Source organism: Zootoca vivipara, chromosome 3, assembly GCF_965207765.1.
Source record: "Zootoca vivipara chromosome 3, rZooViv2.hap1.1, whole genome shotgun sequence".
Lineage (NCBI taxonomy): Eukaryota > Metazoa > Chordata > Lepidosauria > Squamata > Lacertidae > Zootoca > Zootoca vivipara.
This window is the reverse complement of record NC_142586.1, coordinates 35,030,776-35,055,796: the sequence shown is the minus strand read 5'-3', so window position 1 is coordinate 35,055,796 and position 25,021 is coordinate 35,030,776. Positions and strand designations below refer to the sequence as shown.

The 25,021-nt window shown below is 41.8% G+C and overlaps 2 protein-coding genes across 3 annotated transcripts in view; one reads left to right on the top strand and one right to left on the bottom strand.

Moving 5' to 3' along the window:
* B3GAT2 (beta-1,3-glucuronyltransferase 2) overlaps positions 1-25,021 on the top strand; it is a 242,474-nt gene that overhangs the window by 56,306 nt on the left and 161,147 nt on the right. The window lies entirely within an intron of this gene.
* On the bottom strand, positions 1,865-18,155 carry OGFRL1 (opioid growth factor receptor like 1). 2 transcript variants are annotated; one of them, XM_035109666.3, is made up of 7 exons: positions 17,193-18,155; positions 12,049-12,135; positions 10,153-10,234; positions 8,113-8,191; positions 7,945-8,011; positions 7,686-7,831; positions 1,865-6,605 (listed from the first exon to the last, which is right to left on the bottom strand). In XM_035109666.3, exons 1-7 carry the CDS (start codon positions 17,574-17,576, stop codon positions 5,849-5,851), a joined length of 1,602 nt encoding a protein of 533 aa, XP_034965557.3. In that variant the 5' UTR covers positions 17,577-18,155; the 3' UTR covers positions 1,865-5,848. The 2 variants fall into 2 exon arrangements, with proteins under 2 accessions (XP_034965557.3, XP_034965558.3); XM_035109667.3 differs by having other exon boundaries at positions 10,153-10,231; positions 17,193-18,152.

Genomic DNA, 25,021 nt, shown 5'->3' with positions numbered 1-25,021 from the left:
TAATTCTATACTGGGGTTTTTAGAAGGAAACAACCTTTGTTATCTGCTCAGCTTCCTTAATTTGTACATTTGTGTTTTAGTGATAATCTTTATTGTAAGTTTAGATACATTAGAAGTAGAACAGAACAGAACAGAAGTAGTTCCCTTTATATAATGTCATTTTGGTTCTTTCTAAGACATAGATTATCAGTTCCTATCTGCGGAAGGATAATTTACTGGATATTTTCAACCTGAATAAGAATTAGACATGCTTTCAGTTTGTACAAAATAAAGTGATTTTTAAAAAAATGGGTAAATCATACAATTTTATCACAAAGATCTGAATATAGAACTTGTCATTAATAGACAAAGCAAATGTATTCTAAATTTTAATGTAGAAATGCTAACTCAGGGCTATTTTCTTCTCATCAACCCAAGACTCAAATCAAACTCAAAAGAATGAAATAAAACTTGTCCATTTATTCAACAGTTCCCATTTTCCATTTGTCTTTATTACACTTACCTTACTGGATAATGTTTTACAATTAAGAAGGAACTCTTAAAATGTCAACTGCGACTCTATGTAACTAAATATAGAGTAATAAATGACAGAATTATTTAAAGCAGACTACATTTAGAGTTATAGAACACTATAATCAAATTCTTACACTAAAATATATATTCTCACACTAAAATATATATTTATTGTGTTGTACATGAACAGGAATGAGCATGGTTGGATGGAGATGTTCAGAAGCTTCTGAAACCAATTTGAAGATGGCTTATTTAAAACTAAGCGTAGTTTGCCCAGCTCATGCACACCATGTTAAACCATAGTTTACTGTGACATGCAAACACAGCCAGTGTATGAGTGTCTAATAAATAGGTCTAATGTATTACTAGAACTTATTCAAAATATTTTCCAAGCATAGGTTTCTTCGCAAGTGTAATTTGTAGTAATGGGACACATTATGTTTGTTGTTGTTGTTGGTTTTTATAAAAAGAATTGCTTCCTCAACTTTGGGGACTACCACCTAACACAGATAACGCTGGCATTGGTGTTTATTTTGCCCTGAATATATATGGGTTGTTAAGTAGGTAATAATATATGTCCTGAAGATGAGTAGTATGAAGGTTGGTTGTCAGACATGAAGTTGCCTGCAGCAGTTATCATTACTCCATTCAATTAGCACTGCATGGAGAGAACAGGGCTATGCATGCTGACCATGTGTCATGTCTGTGGAAGAGAAGCCTGCCCAATGCATGAAGGCTGGAATACCCAATAGCTGGAACCCTTAGGTTATAGACACTTCCATCACAGCAGTCATGGAAAGGAAATCCCAAATCTGGTAAGTGTCCATACATAAATTTCTGCAAACTGCAGATACACATTCCTCTCTTGGGTAATTAGATATTGCAAGCTGCCTTGTTTGTTAAATGCTGTACTGGGTATATGTGCATTTAATTATGCAAAATGTGGCTGTTTTTTTTAAAAAAAAAGTTGTGAACTTCACATACTGACCCACTGTTGAATTCAAGATCAGGGAAGGAAGTCTGTCTCTGCAAATTATACTGCAGTTTCTCTATCCTTTGAAAACTAGAGATGCAGTGTTGAATACAGCACTAGAATGTGCATGTACAGAAAGGTATCTTGATGTTTTTTGCAGTTTCAACCACCCTCCTGTAGAACTGACATCAAACCAACGTCTGGAAAGCTGTGTAATAAAGCCCCTTATAAATGCTTTTGGAATAATGATTTGGAGTGTAAGGAAGCGATGCAAAATATCAGATGCGATTGACTTCTCTATTTATCCTCAGCGCAAAACCCCCAAAACTTAATTAACTCTGGTGTCACTTCGTTTACACAAACAGAAAGACGGTCTGGTCACATTGACATCATGCCATGTATTATTACACAATATTATATTGCACTGTTAAATTGGGAAGGTTCATTGATACGTAAGTAAGAACTCAAGAGAAAAGAATGTACTGCATAAGTTATTAACACACTACTAGCCCAACGAATCAAAGTACAGAAAAGTGAAAAAATTCAATTAGAAAAACAAGCAAGAATATTAATGATTACATAGCCATTTTAAATTATGTTCAACATGAACAACATTGGATTTTACTAGTTTGCAAAATTAAAAGTCTGAGCTACCTCAGGATGGTTCATGCAGTTACTTCCTACAGCCTGCATCCCTTACCATTAATAGCAACCTCTTTTGTATCTGTACTCCAATTTACACTGCCACCCGTGTTCAATGGGGCTTGCTCTCTTATGTGATCAGGAACACAGCCCAAAATGTTGCAAACGTATTGAGTATGTTTGCTGATTTTGGTGTGCTCTGTGATGCAGGATAATAAAAAAAAATCTATAGAAGAAGAAGAAGCAGTCCTAAAGTTGTGAAACAGTTTTATTTACACACACAAAAGGAGAATTACAAATTAAAGCACTTCTTGGACTAAAAAATAAATAAAACATTCCGCCTACTTCTACCATGTGAACAGAACACATTTCCCACTAAAACAGCAGCATATAATGCTTACAAATACCATAAGGAGGTTTTGTTTTATGAAGAGAAATACACCTTGTCCTAAGGTAATTCATTACATACTGAAGGGTCTGGGGAGGATTTATATAACTGAAGCATGAGACAAAAAACAAAACTGAAACTTGGGTGTGCACATAGTCACCAGGGAGAAATTGAAAAGCCCCAGTGCATCATGGTGGGGTTGGGGAGGGTCCACAAGGCTCTTTGGATCCCATTTGTAGCATCGTTAGTTCTTTTTTTTGTGGCTAGGTATGCAACAGCCCTTGCACTTTGTAGACTACTATTCTTTGCTGAGTTTCCTGATCTCTGACTCCTCCCACAAGGGTCCAATGGCCCTTGAGGTGCAAGGGTTGTTGATTGAAGCAAACATGCCCCACATAAAGGACACACAGGAGCACTTCCTGTTTTTATACAGCGCAGCTGGATCTTGCTGTTGGCACTGCAACAACAGGCAAACCAGCCCCCCCGCCCCCGTTGTACTACTACACATCTTGGTGTGTAGAATTCTTTGCTCTCAAGCCAATTAATGCAAATTTGATATAAACAAAACACAGTTCTCTTGCATGTTTCATTTAAAACATTTGTAGATTGCTTCTCTGTAATATCAAAGCAGTTTCCAACAAACAAGCAACTGAATAATAAAGCCACTTAAATATCAATTGAAAACAGTTTGTGCCCCCAACCTCCAGACCCAGCCAATAAAATAAAACCATCCAAACACTCACTGGTGAAAAATAGTTTTACCCTGTTTTGTTTCGTTTTAAATAAAAAAACACACACACCCAATGAAAGATGGTGATTTCCTAACATACTCAGAGAGGTCCAAAAGTTTACACCTATCATTATAAAAGGGCCCGATCCCATCTGTCGCAGTGCTAGAACCATGAGCAGCGCCATGAGCAGCGCCAGTTGCAATCATCTAATCTTGCCTGGTGTGTGTGTACAAAACGGGAGAAGCTAACGAGTATATGGCCACATAGAACTTGAAAGATTTAAGAAAAATCTTGGAAACAAATAGGTAAACAAAGTCTGGAAACAAACAAGCAACCGGATGAAACGGCCTTGGCACAGGTTGAATATAGGATTGCATCACTTCCTGGCTAAACCTTATCACATTGGCTCACTTGTTCCTTTGTGAGTCACTGCCTCTCGCAGGATTAACCTGAAGGGTGGATAAGATGTGCCAGGGATGCTGTTTTATACATAGAGAATCCTGCACCAGGAAAGAACTTTAAGAACATTTAAGTAAGAGGGTGTTGCTGTTTTTAATTTCAAAGGGGGTTGCAGAAAGGGAGCTTGGTGTGCTGCACATTTCATGAATGCCTCCTCAAATAACAGTCTCCAACATCACAGAATTGGTGCCCGTTTCAACCTGATTCCATATGCCAGGAATCATCTGCTGAACAGTAAATCCAAGGACAACTGGAATTTTATACTTTTGACAGGATAAACCAGAATAAACTCATAGCTATATGCTTTGTAGATTTGGAGGGTGGAGGCCTGCAAAGATATGCTAGTGCAGCCTTCCCAAAGCTGGTGCCCTTCAGATGTTTTGAACTACAACTCCCATCAGTCCTAGTCAGCATAGCTGTGCTGATGCTAATAGTAGCTGTCATCCCAAACATCTGGAAGGAACCAGTATGGGGAAGGCTGTGCCAGTGCCTCCCAGCACAGAGGCATGAAAGCTCTGAAGAAGCTGCTTCTTACCCGGTTAGAGCAACTGAAAAGGCATTTGAAGGGTAGTATATAAATCTCTTTTTTTTAAAGCCCTCTGTCCTCAATGTCTTTCCAACTGCACTGGAAACAGACTATTTGAGATGCAGAAAGGTTTGCCTTACATGCACTGGAAAGCTATTTGTGAGCACACTTTTCACTCTGGATTCATCAAGGCTCTGGTTTAAGATAACAAAGGAGGAAATGAATCCCTTACAATTATGAGCCCCTCCTTTAAAACAGGCTTTCGGTACCCACTGAAGAGGTTGAGAAGCTGCACAGACAACCATTTTAGCACACACCTTCAACCATCATTCTATAAAATACTCTTTACTATTTCGTAAAAGATGTCCAAGCTATCTGGGGTGAAAGAGAAGTTTGGTCTTTTGTATGGGCTAACTCTTACTCAGTAGAACAGGCTGTGTGTGTTAAAGAAGCATATTCCTTAGTTCTGGCAGAGTCGTCTTAATCCATCCTGCTTCAGAGTTCTCCCTCACTTCCCATGGAGGAAATCTTAAGTTTTCTGGGGAGGGGGGATAAGCAAGCATGTGCATAGAAGCAGGTAAAGAGTTACCTGGATCAGGTGCACGATTAATAATTGTTTCTTCCCTGGATGTTCCCTGCATACCTCCAGTAGCTATAAGTGAGGATGTAGGCATGATTTTTTTGGGAAAGTTGGGGAAGAACAAAGAAAAGAAAGCTGCTATCTCCCCTTTTGCACAGAGGACTTTTCAAATCCCATCGGAATTTCAAGGAAGAAAAGGTCAATCTCAAAATATTGCTTCTGCTTTAGAAGCTGAGTGAGCAGTCATCAACTTTGTCTCGGCAGTGCTTAAGGGAGTATAAGGTCAAAAAAGGCTTATCAGCAGAAGTGGGTCTCTCAGGCAAAATAAACATTGGCAAAATGCTGTGTCCTGATTTTTAGACTTGTGCAGCTGCATTGGAGGAAAGAAGGGAGGGAAGAGGCACCAAGGGAAGCTGCCATCACAAACTATATATGAGTATTTTGGAACAAGGGGTGCTGGTGTGCAAATCTTACTAATAGTTGTTTTTAATGTAAAAGGTGATTTGCTAGCTCCCCCCCCCCCTCAGCAGCAACACTTGAAAAGTATACACCCTCAGTGGGGAACTAATAGAACATAGGTTGCTGTCAGTGTGAGACGTAGGTCTCCGAAGTTTAGTTTCTATGTCCAGATGGCGGTGATGCTGAATGTACAGTCTGCTTTTGTTGTTCAAGCAGACATTGTGAAGTTCAGCATACCAAGTGATTATCATTAAGAAGACGTTCCTTGGACGTCCTTGGAACCCTAGCTGCCAGATAACTAAGATTAAAAAATGTGTATTAGAATAAGATTGGGGGGGGGAGAAGGATAACTGAAATCAATAGTTTCCACAAAGAAAGCAAAGCTTAGCATAGAAGTTCTCGGGCTTGAGGATTCTGCAGTTGTTTTTAAGCTTAATACACAGTTCTGAAAAGTGCAAACAGTTAACAAGAGTCAAATGAAAGAGAGCATAACCCCTTGGTGGCCAAGCACTGGCTCCAGCATCAAGATCTTCTTTTCCTTGTCCAATTTCATACAAGTTAATTGAGACACTTTAGTCTATGCTCGAGTCTCCTCTTTGTTCGATCCTCCTGGGTTTTTATCCTTAACTACACTGTCTTGCAGATCTGTTGATATATTAGTTGAATTGCTTTTACTGTCACAGCAATCTTTTTCTACAAGTTCTGCATTTCTGCAGTCTTGATTAAGGTTTTCATTGTTTTTGCCTTTATGTTTTTTAAGATGGCAAACATTCTCCTTCTGGTTCAAAGGATCAGCAGTTTCTTCCAGTATGGAGTTCTGACAATCAGCATTGCTATTCTTTTCACCAATGCTTTGCTTAACAACCTCAGGGCTGGTGTGTTTCCTACTCCGGTCACAATCACCACCCTTTTTAGCATGTTCTGCCCTTTTTTCATTGGTTGCTTTGCCACTTGAGTTACAAACCACAGGCACATTCTTGCATTCTTTCCCACTTTTATGTTTAGAAACGTAACCACTGCGGAGAGAAACCGGTGATGCCAGCTTTTTACTCTGCTTGCTTCCTTCCAACTTCTGCTTCCTTGGCGGTCCCCATATGAAGTGGTCAGAGGGTGTGTAGTGCTGCTGGGCAAACCGCAGGAGTTTCCTCCTCTCTCTCCGGTCTCTAATAGTATAAACAAAATATTCCAAAGCACTTTGCTTAATGTTGGAGATGGTGTCTTCCACAAGAGCTTCGTGAAGAATGAATTTTACAAGAGGAGGTTTGAAACTCTCGTAGCCAAGTTCGCCGAGACTCTTCAGAATACGGGTGATCCTCAAGTAGTTATGCTGGGACCTGCGGAAAAGGAAAAGAAATAATCTGAATTCAAAATGACAGGAAGCAAAGCAGGGGATTTTTCTTTGCCGGGGGATGGGGCGCGGGGGGAGGGGGGAGAGGATGGAAAAATAATCAGTACCTGACACCTTGACAAAAAGGATTACCGATCCAATGTGGATCTTTCAGAGACAATTCAGATGGAATGGCAACTACCAAGTGAAAGGTCTTTCAATGCCAGCTAAACTAGAATTGCCTTTTCATACTACATAAGAACATAAAAAGTAAGACGAATATGCTAGATCAGGCCAGTGGACTATGGGAAGCCTGCAAGCACAACAGCATTCTGCTCATCTGCAATTTCCAGCAACTAGTATTCAGAGATATGATCCCTATGACAGTAGAGATACTACTTGGGTGCCGCCTGATGACTACAGCTATGAGGGTTTTGGTTGGTTTTTTTTACAATTAAGTGGTGTATAAAATTTATGAAATAAGTAAATAAATGAAATCAGTATTCACTGACATGTCTAAAAACACATGCAAACAGAAATAGTTGCTGATAGACACACATATGCAAAAACTCTTGACAAATAATTCATGCTCCTCCTTCCGACCAGCTGAGCCTGTCCTGCCTTTGAGATCACTGGGCAGCCATATATGTAAAATCTCAATGTGCCGCATATGTGCACTTACAACCTGGAAATCAACGGCACTGTTTGGGCCTCCCCATTAAGATTTCATGCAAGTACTGTCCAAATGTTATGTCCTCATATTGACATCTGGGGGTTGGACAATCTTGATTGGCACATGTGCCTTCCTCTTTCTCCAGGCCTTTTGCAGTGGAGGTGGATGTAATTCAATACCACCTGGTTTCTCTTGCAAAGAGATGGGAATTGTATATTGTCATTATTGTTAGAAGACTGAATGATGTTAAGATTTTATGGTGCACTTATGATGTATTTTTTATTGCTGCAACCCACCCTGGAACAGCTTGGCAACAAAGAACAGGATATAAAATGTTGCAAATAAATAAAGTGGGGAGTAGCACAAATAGAGGATTTGCTCTACTGCAGGCCTCTACTGTAAGACATTACTTACTCATTTAAGTGCTGGAATCGTTCTTGCCAATTAGATGCTCGTGCAACATTTCCAGTTTTATCAATTAATTTTATTCCAAAAAACTCCAGCATCATTTTGTAAGCCAACAGGAATCTTCTAATTGCTTCTTTTGTTTTTTTGAATTCCTGAAACATGTTTTCAAAAAGAAGATACAAACAACAACAAAATTAAGAGATATAGAATAATTTCACCTTTAATCATCAAGCAATAAAGTTTTATTGTGAATTATTTGCTTTACCTCAATTTCATATGTTGTTAATTCCTTTGCATAGAAATTCAGTCCTTGCTCTCTTAATGGAAAAAGCCTATATTATTAAAGACATGCAGATTTGTTGTGGATGAAGCAAGTTTAGACAAATTTATATAAATGTATTATAAAAGTAATGAAAAGAAAACAATTACCAACCACTGTATGTAAGTGTGATTATGTTCCAACTTTTCATAATCTCCTTTCCACTTATTTAGGACTTCTTCAATATAAACACCTATAAATACAAATGCATGAGCAAATGCAAACCTCAAATACAACAATCCACATATATATCATGCATCTAAAAATGCTGTGGCATAGAACACAAAATTGTATTTTGTAGACAAATATACTGTCTCTAATAATTTGAAAATATTAGCATTGTCCTTCTAACCCCAGAGAAGACACCAGACACTATATAGGGCCAAGGATCTACAAATGCACTTTCCAGCTTGTTACTGGGGAGTACATATTTTGTTTTGACATGAGCACATCAACAAGGCAACCCTTTGCTCTTCCTTTGCTGGAGGAGTGTGAGGGCTCTGTAATGAGAAAGGTTGGAGCTGTCATTGATGCTGAGGTTTAGCACAATGGGAATGAATGCCTGACCTCCTCAACTCTGGAAAAGGAGAGGGGCTCACCTCTACAGTTCTTTATTTCAAGCTCAGCATAATGTTAGAACATCCTGCCCATTCCCTCAGAAGAAGTTGGTAAGTGCCATGGTAAGGAACTGTTTGGGATAGCTGCTAAGGCTAGCAAGCCTATGTTTTTTGACCTATACTTAGTGCCACAATGTTATTAATATAAATTATTTGTCTGCCAAGAGCAACCTTTTGACTTTATAATAATAAGAGGCAAGGGGACGCTGCTATGGACGTCAGTTGGTTGCCCTGGCTGGCCAGGGGGCTGGGTAGGATTTTTCCCATACTGGGTTAGCCATGATGGGTTTTTCGCCTACCTCGTAGCATGTCGTCACAACTTAGGTTAGGCGGTTAGGCGTTGGAAATTTGCATAACAATTAGTTGGAGGAGGGGCAAGTACGTCATCAGCTGCCCTATCTTGGAGAGGTAATTCCGTTAAAGGATTCCGGGGGCGAGGCTTGGTCCTGAGCCTGGAGTTGCCTGGGCCGTAAGGCACGCCCCATCGGTGGCCACAGGAGGAGCTCTAGTAGATCTACGTCGCGGGGCTCCTTTCTGGTGGTTAACTTCTCACAGGCTTCAACACACGGGTTGGAGTCGGATATAGTCTGTTAGGTTCCAACGCCTAAGCCAATTCCGCTCTACATGCATATTTAATAAAGTTGTGGCCTTAACCACCCAATTAATTAAATCCTAAACCTGGTGTCATGAGTCTTTATTCTGGGGAAGGAGGGCATATAGCCACACAAAAACCAATGTACACTGCTATGGACATGATCCACTTAACCCAGTAACCAAAGTTTCTAAAAATACAGTCTGTTCACAATGAGTAGTGCAACACAATAACACCAGAAGTTCAAATGCACCAAAGGAATACTGGTTTTATCTGACACCAACATATATACTGTAACATAACCGGGGGGGGGGGAGGTTCACTTGAACAGCACAATGGTGATGCCACTAGTAATTTATCTAGAGCTTTTCAAGTTATGCTTAATAAACCTGAAATTTAAAGGCATCATGATCCAGATTAATATGAATCCCACAAGAGACCCGCTTTTCTTGAAGTAAACCAAAAGTAGTGGAAATTTTGCACCATTTGAGGTTGGAGCAGAAAACCAAAATCAGGCTGCTGCCTGCAGCCCACAAACAGGTTAGAGGTAGTATATTTGAACTTCACAAAGATGAGCTTCTGTTAATTGACTAAAATGAAACCCCATGCCTTGAACTGCCATCACATGCACACTTTCCTGGGGAAATGCCTCATTGATCTCGGTATGCCTTATTTCCAAGTTAACATGCATAGGATAGGGCTACAAAACTGCTGAAGCCAAACCTGACGCTGAATTGGTTTTGATCTTTTGATTTACAAAGGCCTTGGATATCAAAGAATGAAACAAACACTGTGACAATGCCTGTGGATTACTTACTCTTTTTTTAATGGTATATGAATTAGTTGTATACAATTTATTATCTATTTAGGTGATTTATTTCTTCTGTATTGAATTTTAATGAATTAAATAAAGATTTGTTTTTAAAATAAAAAAAGATTACTTACCATCAGGTTTAAAGGGAATTTTATTCTTGTAAAAACGGAGGTTGCACAAATCATTCTGATACCGCAGATCTTTAAAGTTCTGCTGAGCAGAGAGATGGGGGGGAACACAAAGCATGATCAGCCAAATATATCTATACAAAATAGGCTGAAGTTAAGCCGTCATCAGTATGACAGATAAAAATCTGACCAAATGGAAGTCAAGCCAGATCTTGGGGGTGGGGCAAGTGTCCCTCTCTCTCAGCTTAGTTCTGTGATTAGGAAAACAGGTTTTTATTCAATGCAGGGTAACCTTAAGTAGTTTCAGCTTGGGGAAGGGGGGTGAATGACCCATAGGGGTGGGGAGAAGGATTGGTTAGCTGTTCAGGGGTATCCAATGTGGTGCCCTTCAGATGTTTTGGACTACAAGTTCCATCAGCTGCAGCCAGGATGGGTACTTTTCAGGAATGGTGAGAGTCGTAGTCCAACAATATGTATAGGGCACCACATTGGTTAACTCTAGTTTAATCCCTTCTTTGCCAGCCATCTGTCTGTTAAAGATCTGTCCCCAGCAACTCTTCCTGCCCCATTCACTGTGCAACTTGAAGACACTCGTGCTGCTTTCCTTAAAACCTTGTAGGAAACCAGCCCTGGAATTACATGTAATGCATAATCTTTCCCTTAAGATAAGGGCAGGTAACACCTTATTCAAGAGATACACCTTATTCAAGAGGAGGTGGATGAGAGACTAATAATTCAGGTTCATGAAATTTATTATATACAGTAATAGCATATGTGACATAGTAGATCTATTCCATATAGAAAGATAAGCTTTCAAGTCTTTGCTAATCAACAAAATTTGAACTACAATATAACACAAAGTTAAAATATCTAATACTGTCCAAAGGAAGGGAAGTGTGGCAATTATTTATGACTGAGTTAGTGAGCAACTTGGGTGGCAATTCCATACCCACCTACCTGAGAGTAAGCCCCTCTGAACTCAGTTCGACTTACTTCTGAGTAGACATGTACAGGAGTACACTATTAGTTTTCTCAGAAGTGCATCCCAGTGAGTTAAATGACACTCTCAAGTTAGTGTATGTAGGACTGTCACATTAGAGGGGTTAATTCACGAAACATGCTATAACACGCTTTACAATCTGACTTTATATTTTCCCCATTGTTTTCCTGTCATTTTTCTAGCTCAACTTCTCAGCGTCCCACATCTCATGGAATTGGTGCTAAAGTTTATTCTATCAATGTATGAGAATTTCTGTTCATTTCCTGGTGAGTTTTTGCCCATAGAATGGCCTTTGGCTGCCATCTTTTCTACTTGGGAGCAGGTTCCATTGAACACAGTGGGACATACTTCTGAGTAGACATGTATAGAACCGCGCTTGTTATGCTCTCTCTTGAATGCCCTGATAGGAGTGTGTTTGTGGCAATAATTTGCAAAGGCATGTGCTATCAAGACCATCTTTTCTGGTACAAAACCTAGGAAATTGTGTCCACTGTCTAGCACAGGCATAGGCAAACTCAACCCTCCAAATGTTTTCGGACTACAACTCCCATCATCCCTAGCTAACAGGACCAGTGGTCAGGGATGTAGTCCCAAAACATCTGGAGGGCTGAGTTTGCCTAGCAGAAGTCTCTGTTGCCACTGCATCAGTATAAATAACAAATCAGTAGGTATATGAAGTAAAACATACTTGTCTTCTAGTAGAATCAGCCAACAGTGGCAGCTATAGGGTTTTCTAGGATTAGTCACCCACCCACCTACATATATTTTCATAGACTTATGTTATGGAGTTCTGTAGATTTAAAACACTCTGCTGGAACTGTAAAATTACTTAAATGACTTTTTAAAAATTGCCATGCATCTATCTTGATGAAGACCTGAATACTCAAAAATGCTCTTACTGGATATTGGTGCCGATATTTGTACAAATCTCTTGCAGCGTAAAAGCTTCTCTTTGGTTTAGCTGCCACTTCAATTGCATCATCCCCCTGCAAAGAGCAGACATATTCCATGAGCATAATCTTTTTAGACTTGACTGTATATTTGGTAGTATGGTATTCCATTTTTTAAAAAAATATATATATATATGGGCTGCATTCATTCCAAAGGGTCACGCATGCTGTTCTGTCTGCATACTGATGCTTTTCAATTCCCTCGCTCCCACATTTCCTTGCATTCCTTCCCAAAAAGCTGTTCCTGAAGTTCGGTGGAGGTTCCCCCCCCCCAAAAAAAGCTGCAGCTGGAAGGGGAATGAGACTGTGTGTTTGTGTGTGTAACACACACAAGTTTGGAATATATAAAATAATAGTCTATTGAAGACCGAAGGGTTAGTTCACACATGCATGCTCATTGCTTGATGACAGTTATCCAGGCATGACTGCCACAAGTGAATAAGTTGAGCAGTAGATAGGCAATATGGAAGTTTTCTCATCACAGCCAGCAGCACATTGTTTTCCTGTGGAGCTTGTCAAGGGCCTATTCACACAGCATAGTGACCTCCTTTCTATTGCTTTGGGGACATTCAAAGTTAGTATCTGACTTGTAACTGGGCTGCTCCCATTTTCAAGCATTATTTGTTTAAGCTATGCTATACATGCAACTGCCCTGGCTTTAATTTTGGTGCTGCTGCTACTTCTTAAAACTTTTTCCTGTAGAAAATGAAATAGCTATGTGTTAAGCTCTAGTTATGGACGGATCGGTCTATTTCCAATTTGTGTCACTCAACCATGAAGCTCACTGGGTGACCTTCAACGGTTTCTTAACCTTCCCTTCCTCACTCTGAAAGATTATTGCGCAGAAGCCAACATGACAAAGGACTGGAAAACAAAACACAGCAATTTCAAACTACCTCAACTGTTCAAACATTTGCACACATGCACATCCGCGAGCACACAAATATACATCAAACATACATATGCATGTGATTTCCTATTCCAAAGCAATTTAGTGGTACACTAAATTTAGGGTTACACTCAATTTTTTTTTATGATGGGCTCCTGGTTACTGAATATTGTCCATGCATTCTACTGAATGGTTCCTGCTGTTTAAAATAAAGAAGAAGAAAGCAATAGGTTTCTCATGACCTTGAGAGACTGACTCTACTTGCTAAAAGTTATCTGGGACATGTGGCTAGCCAGCTGGAAGTGACCCCTGAAAGAAATAGGGTACCATTAGGACTTAAACAGATTAGTGCTTTCCTCAGAAATCTGAACTTCTGATTCCAGAATGTGATAAAGGTACTAGTGACAATGGCCATAATTTTGCCCAGCTTGCCCAGAATCTTGGAGGGGTTGATACACACTATGGAGTAATAGTGACATTTTTATTTTTTTTGCCTACAAGTATACATTATTCAAGCTTTCAGATAACTTCAAGGGACTGCTGAACCAAGATCTGCATAAGTGCGAGTCTGTCTAGTTTGTAAGTGCTCTGAGCTCAGTACTGCAGTCCATAAAACATTTTGAGTGAGTGTTTTCAAAATATTAAATAACCTTGCATTAAGATTTCAAATTGCCAAAATAACCATTTATGAAAGGTTAAGAAAGAGTATGCAAATGTACACCACTTTCAGAATCAATGGTTATTTTCTATAGTGAATAATAAGACTTGCACTGATTCTAGCTGGTGTTTGGCTTAAAATTGCACATTAAAGAATAATAGGCACCCTCAGTGTGTCAACCATTGATAAATACATTAGTCACGGTTTTGTTATATGTTAAATCTTAACATAAGATATAATTTAACAAACTCCACTCAAATAATAAATACATTTTCCCATAGATTTAGGGGATTTGTAGCCAAACCTATAACCAAGGAAAAACAGAAACATTGTATCTGCCCAGCTAATAACTTTTTGCTTTAGCAAATGCAGAAATCCAACCCACTAGTAGAGCAGGGGTCAGCAAACTTTTTCAGCAGTCTACTGTCCCTCAGACTTTGTGGGGGGGGGGGGGCGGACTATATTTTGGAAAAAAATATGAACGAATTCCTATGCCCCACAAATAACCTAGAGATGCATTTTAAATAAAAGGACACATTCTACTCATGTAAAAACACCAGGCAGGCCCCACAAATAACCCAGAGATGCATTTTAAATAAAAGCACACATTCTACTCATGTAAAAACACCAGGCAGGCCCCACAAATAACCCAGAGATGCATTTTAAATGAAAGGACACATTCTACTCATGTAAAAATATGCTGATTCCTAAACCATCCGTGGGCCGGATTGAGAATACAATTGGGCTGCATCCGGCCCCCGGGCCTTAGTTTGGGGACCCCTGTACTAGAGTGACCCATTATTTGTTTTCTACTAGTGTTACCTTTCTATCTTTCAAAACACTTTTTAAAAAAGAGAACAATACATCTTCACATTGTTACCAATCAGAACTTGATACGAGCTAATGTTTCTACTTGCTCTACGGTTCATTTTTAATATTTGGATAAAACCTGGAACTCAAGGTACAGGATTATCCCCTCTTCCTCTCTGGAGTTAATAACTTTTATTGACTTAATATCTCAATAATGGCAACTTGCCCCGACCCCGTCCCAACCAGTCAATGTGCTGCAAGTTTAAGAACTGCTTATGGATCCAAGCAACATAATTCCACTACTTTGTTGTTGTTGTTTAGTCGTTTAGTCGTGTCCGACTCTTCGTGACCCCATGGACCATAGCACGCCAGGCACTCCTGTCTTGCACTGCCTCCCGCAGTTTGGTCAAACTCATGTTCGTAGCTTCGAGAACACTGTCCAACCATCTTGTCCTCTGTCGTTCCCTTCTCCTAGTGCCCTCAATCTTTCCCAACATCAGGGTCTTTTCCAAGGATTCTTCTCTTCTCATGAGGTGGCCAAAGTATTGGAGTCTCAGCTTCACGATCTGTCCTTCCAATGAGCACTCAGGGCTGATTTCCTTAAGAATGGATAGGTTTGATCTTCTAGCAGTCCACTACTTTATGAATGTATAAAGGACATTTACTGGAACAGGGCATGCCGGGGGGGGGGGGGGAGTGGCAAATTTGCAAGAAGTAACTTTTGCCTGAATGAGCCAAACATAACCCAGCCTTTTGCACAATTAGGATTGTATTCAACTAACTTTTACTCAAGAGTAAACCTACCAAAATTAATTACTACTAGGTCCATTCATTTCAATGGGTCTACTCTGAGGAATAGTGAAATACAAAGTCCCACAGAGCCTTAATTATCCTTGATAGTTTCCATTACTTTTCATTTTACAGGTGTCCAGTGATGGACTATTCTAACTCAAAGCCTTTATCATAATGCTGGGGTAGAGAGGTGCATTACCTCTGATGGGACTGGTGTTGGTAAAGGGGAATATGCAACTGAAAAGAGGCAAGTGGGAAGAGTAGTGCATGGGGACTTTACTTCACGCACAACAAAGCAGCAAAATAAACCACTCTTCTTTTCTTGGCAAAAGTCAAAAGCAAATGCAGACTCTACATTATGTTTTGAAGACTGTATACTGCTTCCAACATTTCCAGGTTTATTAAAGAAACCTACTCTTGCTTACTTGGGGGTTTGTACCCAGTGCTTTTTTTCCAGGGGGTAGTCAAGGGTACACAGTACCGAAACCTTTTTTTTTATGCTGTTAAAATTGTAGCACTTACTGCAACAACTTCATGGTGTGTACTGCACCTATTTTTCTAGGGAAAGAAAGCACTGTTTCTACCGTTGATTTCAGTAGGATTTACTTTTGAGTAGATGTGCATAGGATTGTGTTGTAAGATCCATGATCCCTGTTGGAATGCAGTCAGAAAATAAGACACAGATCCATACCTTTTGTACTGTGCAAATATACATATGGGAATACTGAATGGCAAATCTGCCTAAAAAGTGCCCCACTTCTCAACATGACCCAGGCTAATATGTGGAGGTACACTTTCAATAATAATAATGATTTATCTACAGAGATGAAAGCATGAGGTGGAAACATAAGGATAGTGGTCTTCAGTTTAATGGTTGTTAAGAGACAGAAAATAATTCCATGGAGGTAAGGATTGAAAATATATTCCACGTTGCATTCAGAATAAAAGTATTTTTTTAAAAAAAGCAAAAAGCTGAGAATATGATCTAGCATAGAGTTGAATAAGAAAGGAGGAGGCAAGTAACTCTTTTTTTCTTTGAATAATCTCCTTATTTCTTGGGTTTATGAGTTCTCTTGGTCCTGCACAGTGATGTGTTGTCTAATATGTGCAATCATAGCTGTAGTTACACTCAGCCAGAATGTCAAATAAGCCCTGTTCTGAAACTGCATTTTGTCACCACATGTGCTACTGTAATTTCTATCCCCTGAACAGGCAGGCATGCGATGGGGGATGATTATACCAAGGAAACAGAGAAGATTAGAACTACTTTGACCTTCTACATTTTAAAGCCACCAGAATCTTTTTTCTAAAAGAGAAGACATAAAGCTCTACTGAACAGCTTGCCGGAGGGAAAATGAATAAATCCCCCACCCCACCCCACCGTTCCTTCTTGCTACGCATGTCACAGGAAGGAAAACAAAAATCAGGCTGGATCAGCAGGCTGGTAACAACATACAGCAAACCTGCCAGGCCAGAGTGCTTCTTTTCCTTGGTCTTCTTCCCTTTGATTGCCACACACATCAAATCCATATTTAGCTTCTTCTTCTTAACCCTACTAAGAATATTATGATGATAACAACAACAAGAAGAAGGATGATGCAGCCGCAGCTTGGCTCCTGAGTCACACTGCATGCGAGGGTGGGGGGAAGGGGAAAAAGGGGGAAATGGAAAAAGCTGAAAGTAGAAATGTATATTTATCACTCTCTCTCACACACACGCACAGACGCACCCCAAGCGTTTGCAACCATGGTGTCCAAAAGTCGCCTGCTGCTGCATTCCGAGACTCTGGCGCACACATGCCTCTGAACAGAGAGAGGGGAGGCACACAACCTTGGAGAGGCACCAGCATTGGCAGGGGGGCAGAGGCAATGGCGCTGGGGAGGGGAGCTCCAGACACCGCCCCCCAAATAGCCCCCTGGAGAAGTTTGCAGCGTCCCGAGTTACCTGCTCGGTGCTGGCGGCCTCCGCTTCGTCGTGCCTCCCTCCCTCTTGATCCTCTCCTTCCTCCTCCTCTTCCTCGTCGCCCTCGTCTACCTCGAGCTCCTCTTCTTCAGGCTCCTCAGCAACCCCTTCTCTGGGCTCGGCGTCTTCCGGCCGGCAGCTTGCCGCAGGGAGCGGTTCCCCTTGCTGCTGCTGCTGCTGCTGTTCGTCCTCAGCTGGGTCGCCACCGCCGCCTCCTCCTTCTCCGCCCCCCAGCCCCTCGAGCGGAGTCCCTTCTTCCCCTCCGGAGTCCTGGAGCTCGGGCTCGGAGTCCGTCTCCCAGGTAGAGTCGCAGTCCTCCACCGTGGTGGGCTCCTTGACGCTGACCCCGCTCAGCAAACTGCCCATTGGGAGAGGCAACGCAGGAGCCTCTCTCTCCCGCCCGGGGAGGACGGGGGAGGGAGAGCGCGCCGAGGGGAAAGAGAGGAAGGTCGGTTGGTCGGTCGGTCCGTAGGTAGGTTCCGCAAGCAGGCTAGGAATGCCGCCGCCGCCACCACCTCTGCTGTTCCTCCTGCTGCTGCGGCTGGGGCATGGTTGGCAGTGCCGGGAGGCCGCAGGCAACGGAAAGGAGGCTGGCGAAAACGACGACGACGAAGACGGAGGCAGGCGCAAGCGGCTGAAGCGGCAGCAGGCGATGCTCTGCTCCTCCTCAGCCAGTCTCTCTCACCCACCCACCCCCAGCCCACAAACACGCGCCGTGGGGAGGAGGAGCCGAGCGCTTTGGGATTTCCACAGGAAATAGTTGAGCCCGCCCAGCGCCCCCTGAGCGGCGGCGGCGGCGGCAGTGGCAGAGCGCAGCTGCAGCGCAAAAGAGGAACCTGGAGCGGACGGAGCGCTTCTCTGTGGCGGGGAAGGGGCGCCTTACGCAACCAGAACTTTCTATAGAGACTCGCGCGCGCGCTTAGTTTTATCCGGGAGCATTCCAAGGCGCGAGGAAAACTGCGCGAGGGAGACGGTGCCCCAGGACCCAGGAGTCCCCTTGCGGACAGTGGTGGCGTTGTTACCTCCGCTCTAGGTACAGGTGGCTTGCGGGCAGCAATGGGCACCTACACACGGAGAAGAGTACAGAGAGCTTCCTTATGTCGAGTCCATTTACCTCACTGGTGTCTGTTCTGGCTGGTAGCACCTCCCCAGGCCGAGACCCCGGACCACACTTGGAGATGGAAGGGATTCCACCTGGCCCTGTGTGGGGAGCTCTGCTTTGGCGGAGAGCCGCGCAAGAACCTGGGGGTGGGGCGGGGGAGGGGGCTAATGCTTGCCCATTTCTCCTTAGCAGAACTCCTGCACCTTCGGTCTCAAGTAGAAACTGAACAGGTGCATCCAGCAACAAAGAGATCATTGGCCTGTTGGATGTCTTGCTGGTTGTGTAGCTATGAAATCACAAGAAAGTGGTCTTCTTTCTACACTTCATTGGAATCTACCTTATACAAAGTCTGACAATTGGCCCAGCTTTCTTTGGCAATTGCTTGTAGTTGAGTAAGATTGCCTTCCATGAATATGGCCTTAACTCTCTGTCTGTAGGTGACTGTGGAGGCCAGTTCTGGGGACATAGGTTTCCGGGTGGGAGTGGATCACAGCGAGGGTTTGCCAAACGTGCCTTCCTCTAAGCTCTCCTTTTCATCCTCAGTTTGTGCTTCTTCAAAGTCCATGATGCCTTTGGTAGAGGTTGTTCTCCAGTTGGAGCGCTCACAGGCCAGTGTTTCCCAGTTGTCAGTGTTTATACCGGTACTACCGGTACTACTTTTTTTCTTTTTTAAAAATAGATTTGCCTTGAGAATATCTTTAAACCAGCTAGCTCAGTACTGTCAACACTGACTCTGAAGAGGCTCTGCAGAATTTCAGGCAGGGGTCTCTCCCGGCACTACAACCCCACTTTTATCCTGCAACAGAAGGAGGGGACTACTATTTATCAACCCAACAGGTTGACAGGGGATTCCTTTTCACCAGAAGTCTCCATGTCTTTTATCAGAGGTCTTACCTTTTGATATAGAATCATAGAGTTGGAAGAGACCACAAGGGCCATCCAGTCCAACCCCCTGCCGAGCAGGAAACACCATCAAAGCATTCTTGACATATGCCTGTCAAGCCTCTGCTTAAAGACCTCCAAATAAGGAGACTCCACCACACTCCTTGGTAGCAAATTCCACTGCCGAACAGCTCTTACTGTCAGGAAGTTCTTCCTAATGTTTAGGTGGAATCTTCTTTCTTGAAGTTTGAATCCATTGCTCCATGTCCGCTTCTCTGGAGCAGCAGAAAACAACCTTTCTCCCTCCTCTATATGGCATCCTTTAATATATTTGAACATGGCTATCATATCACCCCTTAACCTTCTCTTCTCCAGGCTAAACATACCCAGCTCCCTAAGCCGTTCCTCATAAGGCCTTTGACCTTTTTTCCAGGCCTTTGACCTTTTTGGTTGCCCTCTTCTGGACACGTTCCAGCTTGTCAGTATCCTTCTTGAACTGTGGTGCCCAGAACTGGACACAGTACTCCAGGTGAGGTCTGACCAGAGCAGAATACAGTGGTACTATTACTTCCCTTGATCTAGATGCTATACTCCTATGGATGCAGCCCAGAATTGCATTGGCTTTTTTAGCTGCTGCATCACACTGCTGACTCATGTCAAGTTTGTGGTCTACCAAGACTCCTAGATCCTTTTCACATGTACTGCTCTCAAGCCAGGTGTCACCCATCCTGTATTTGTGCCTTTCATTTTTTTGCCCAAGTGTAGTACTTTACATTTCTCCTTGTTAAAATTCATCTTGTTTGCTTTGGCCCAGTTGTCTAATCTGTTAAGGTCATTTTGAAGTGTGATCCTGTCCTCTTGGGTATTAGCCACCCCTCCCAATTTGGTGTCGTCTGCAAACTTGCTCAGGATGCCCTCAAGCCCATCATCCAAGTCATTGATAAAGATGTCGAATAAGACTGGGCCCAAGACAGAACCCTGTGGCACCCCACTAGTCACTACTCTCCAGGATGAGAAGGAGCCATTGATGAGCACCCTTTGGCTTTGGTCAGTCAGCCAGTTACAAATCCACTGAATGGTAGCATTGTCTAGCCCGCATTTTACCAGCTTCTTTACAAGAATATTATGGGGCACCTTGTCAAAGGCCTTGCTGAAATCAAGATAGGCTACATCCACAGCGTTCCCTTCATCTATCAGGCTTGTAATTCTGTCAAACAATGAGATCAGATTAGTCTGACATGACTTATTTTTCAGAAACCCATGCTGACTTTTAGTGATCACAGCGTTTCTTTCTAGGTGCTCACAGACCGTTTGCTTAATGATCTGCTCTAGAATCTTTCCTGGTATTGATGTCAGGCTCACTGGGCGGTAATTGTTTGGGTCCTCTCTTTTCAAAGATTATTGCCAGTGGTTCTGAAATCACCCCTGCCAGTTCTTTTAATACTCTTGGATGTAGTTCATCTGGCCCTGGAGACTTGAATACATCTAAACTAGCCAAGTATTCTTGTACTACCTCCTTACTTATTCTGGGCTGTGTTTCCCCTGCTGAATGATCGGCTCCATATTCTTCAGATCGGGCATTGTTTTCTTTTTTGGAGAAGACTGAGGCAAAGAAGGCGTTGAGGAGTTCTGCCCTTTCTCTATCCCCTGTTCGCATTTCACTATCTTCTCCTCTAAGTGACCCCACTGTTTCCTTGTTCTTCCTTTTGCTATGGATCTTAAATCTTATATCACTTGATATAAATTTTATATAATATATATGCATACATATATAAAGACAAATTTCTTTTTAAGGTATTTCTATGTCCTCCCTTCCTCCTCCTTTGAAATGAAAAAATAAATAAAAACCACTGGGTACACATTCTAATGCAGGTGGTCCAACACATGGCCCTCGAGGCCCTTTTTGGCAGTCCTTGGCAACATTTGACACACACAAACACCCAGCCCTCACCCAGGTATGCTGAGCTTTGGCTTTGACAGGGTCCTGGAGTCCTCCTGCCTCCTTCCCAAAGCTTAATTAGTGCTTTCCTGGATTTGGGAAGGAGATGGGAAAGCTCTGGGACCCTGTCAGAGCCCTCAGGCCTCCTCTCTAAAGTCTAGCACCTTACCTACCTGGCTTTGGAAAGGTGGCATGAGTACTTGGTGGGGGCATCAGTTTTTGGCCTCACTCTCCCCTCCCCCATGCAACAAGGCAGTGTGCCAGCCCATGGGTTCCATGTTGATGTACAAGTATGGCCCAGTTGGCATGAAAAGTTTGACCGCCCTGCCCTAATGAAATGGGCTTCACATGCCTCAGCTTGCTTTTATGGGGCAAGCGTATCATACAATTCATACCAAACAACTCAGAGGTTGGAATTTATTTTTTTCAGGCAAAATATTCTGCACATGGCATTCGCCTGTGTCCTGGATTATGGGATTTTGAACTGGCCCCACATTTCAAGTTGAATAAAACCTTGCCCTTAGAGATCGAGAAAGAAGACAATGCCACACCAGTGAAAAAACGTGGAAAGATTGATGTGATTGTCAGTGCGCTCATGGTAAGAATACACTCACAGTGAAGTTTTGTTTAACAAATGTGTGTGTGTGTGGGAGTGCATTCTTGCTTGCAGGGCTGGCTCAATACATTTTTGTGTCTGGGGCGAACCACAAAATAGTACTCCTCAGGGAAGAAAGGTTGAGTGAAAATCTACATTGGGAACAAGTGTGTGAGGAGACCTGCAGTGCCTCCTATTCCCCAAGAGGGGGCTGTAGACATGGTATTGGGGGGTGCCTGCTGAAGTGGCAACAGATCCAGCCTCTAAGGAGTGCTCTGCAGTTGTTGCTGCCACTGTGGAAGCAGTGGTGGGCAATTCATTCCTTGGAGGCCAGATCAGCTGCCCCCTTGGATCTTGCCACCTGAGGCAGTCACCTCTCCTTGTCTCATGGGTGGGCTGGCCCTGCTTGCATGCACTGGGGGAAAGATTATATAAATTCAATGTGAAAAACATGGGGGGGGGGAATGCACAGGATGAGTATTCTAGGATTTTTGCTGAAATATCTCACAACTAAAGCACCTGCACATTTTTGAATTTTTTTAACCAACTCCACAGCCTCCCTTAGTGTGTGTGTGTGTGTGTGTGTGTGTGTGTGTGTGTGTGTGTGTAGTTGTGTGTGTGTGTAGTACTGTACTTAAAACCAATTGACAAAAAGCCAATAAAAAAACTGATTTCACACAGAACCTACATTTTTTTTTCATGCCCTATTGTGAAAAATATAATGAATTTGTAAATTAACCAATCTGATTTGTTACTTGTCCTCTCTGTGTTTTATTGGGGAATGAAGATAAGGAGATCTCATGGGTGAAATCCCTCCGAGTTACATATGGCAGCGTAAGGGGCAGCTGAAAAGTAGAAATGCTGGCACCATCCTTTCTCAGTCATTCTCATGGGCCCCAGCAGCTGCAGGAAAAGCTACTTTACTAAAAATGTACTGCAGCATGCAGAACTGGTGCTGTGTGTTATGCTCGAAAACATTGCCTGGTATTACAGTTGTTGACAGCCACAGCATAAAAATTGCTATCTATATTTCCATTTATCTGTTTTGTCGAAGGCTTACCATCTCCTCTCAAGGACGATGTTTTAGTTCCGTCCTAGTAAAATTTTGCTGGTCATTATCGATGATCTCATGAACAAGAGCAGTCAGAGCAATGCCATCCAGAACACTGACAAAAAATGGTACATCGCGGGAATTTAAGCACCATGTACATTTTTCACAATGTATTTTGTCACGGGAGGCAGAGCTGTACTATTAGTCTGAATGCTAAATGTATGGTGCTGTTTAAAAATCTGAAGGATAAATTACAAATAGCAATTCTAGATCACCCTGGAAATGCAGCTTTTCTTTCCTATAAGCATTGCACAATGCAGCCTTGATGCTGGGGCATCTTTTTTTTTTTTTTTAAACAACCTTGCCAAGAACGCTTTAAAAAATAATATTAATACGTATAGTCATTGGCCCTGAAACTTAACAGGATTTATTTTATTATAAGTTTTCTATACTGCCTTGCATCAATGGAAAGAAATACTAAAGCAGTTCACATAATTAAAAAATACAATAAAAACAACAACACTATTATTACTAATCACTACTAATCAATAGTATTAATACTATTAAAGGTCAAGGGCAGCAGGCATTTCTTCAATTGGTAAAAACAACCCACAGTTGTTGATCTCAATGGGGAAAGCATTCCATACAGTTGGTGCCACAATGGAGAAATATTTCAACATATTGATGCAATTGCTGTCTTCCTTCCACCTTTTGCACAACTCCATAATCACCATGCTCTATTGCAACGCCACCTAAGTGTGTGTAACTGAATGACTATCTGCTTCTGCCTCCATTCTTTTCCCTTCCTCTGTGAGATCTCACTTGTGTTGAGTGTTCAGTTGTGATTTCTGTGGGGCAGGGACCTATCCTTTCATACTGGTAAGCTACCGTATCATGCACTGGGATGGTGCTATATAAATAATTAATCATTCATTGTGTAGACCAGGGGTGGAGAACATTTGGCCCTCCACAAGTTGTTGGACTACAGCTCCCATCACCCTTGACTCTTCATTTCTTTGCATTCTTGGATACCAAACATTCTCCCCTCTGCAAAAGGAGATAACCTTAGGACATAGTCCTAACCCCACTTTCCTGGGAGTAAGACGCATTGAATTCAGTATAACTTATTTTTCAGGATTCATGGTAAGGATCACCTGTTACTATCCATAAGGTTGGTTTACTCCATAGAGGAGCCAGTGTAAGTTAAATAGTTGGATAATATACCATTTCTGTGAGTTTAAGAGTCACAAGTTGGTAGATGTCACAGACATACCTTTTCCTTATTAATACAAGGGAAGACCACACCTGCAGAACTTCTCATTTCCTCATCTCCTTTGTTTCTAAAGGAGAAAGAAACATATCTGTATAGTTTCAAGAAGGCCAGAATTGTTGGGAAGCTGCCCAATGCAACTTTGCCTGTCTTCATCACTACGTGCCCATCACAAAGTCTAGGGCAGAAAAATTCCTTGGGCTCTTCAGGGTTCATTTCCCACTCTTGTCACCTTCAAAGTGTGATTGACAAATATGTTAAATTGATATCACCAAAACCCCATTGAGTATCCAAATTCAATATAATAGCTTGCATAATTATATCCTACACAAATAATTTTTGCATCACTGCAATTATCTGATTTTCAAAAAGAAGATTGGATTGTGCAATTTTTAAATAAAATGAAGCTGCACGGTACTCGAGCCTTAAATCTTTAGAACCAAACTGATGTACATAAGATAACAAGTTTCAGCATTTTGCATTACAGCCTTACTTCCAAGTTATGTATTTTTAATTTCAGAACTTTCACTCAAGGCTAAAAAAATCTTTTGCACTCTTGTTTGGAAGATCAGTAAAATTGTGAATTGAACTTCTGAGTAAACATGTATGGTTTCCTAGTATCTGTGTGCTTAGGATAACAGCCAGAACTCAAGTCAACAATATAATTGAGAAGATCTCCTAGATAGATTGAAAAAATTCAGTTTCTAATTTTTACATGAGAAGCAAATTTTATATACAGTATATATATATATATATATATATATATATATATATATATATATATATATATAAATCCTGAGGCCATAAAATAATCCAGTCTTGACAAGCAGTGAAGCCAGTGACTCATCTGTATCTATAATTGGATAAAATGTTATACTTTGTCAAAGCATTATTATAAATAATAGAGAAGGGAGGTTGTAAGTTAGGGGGGTGCATGTTCATTTTTCATGTTGAGACAGTCCTTTGAATCAG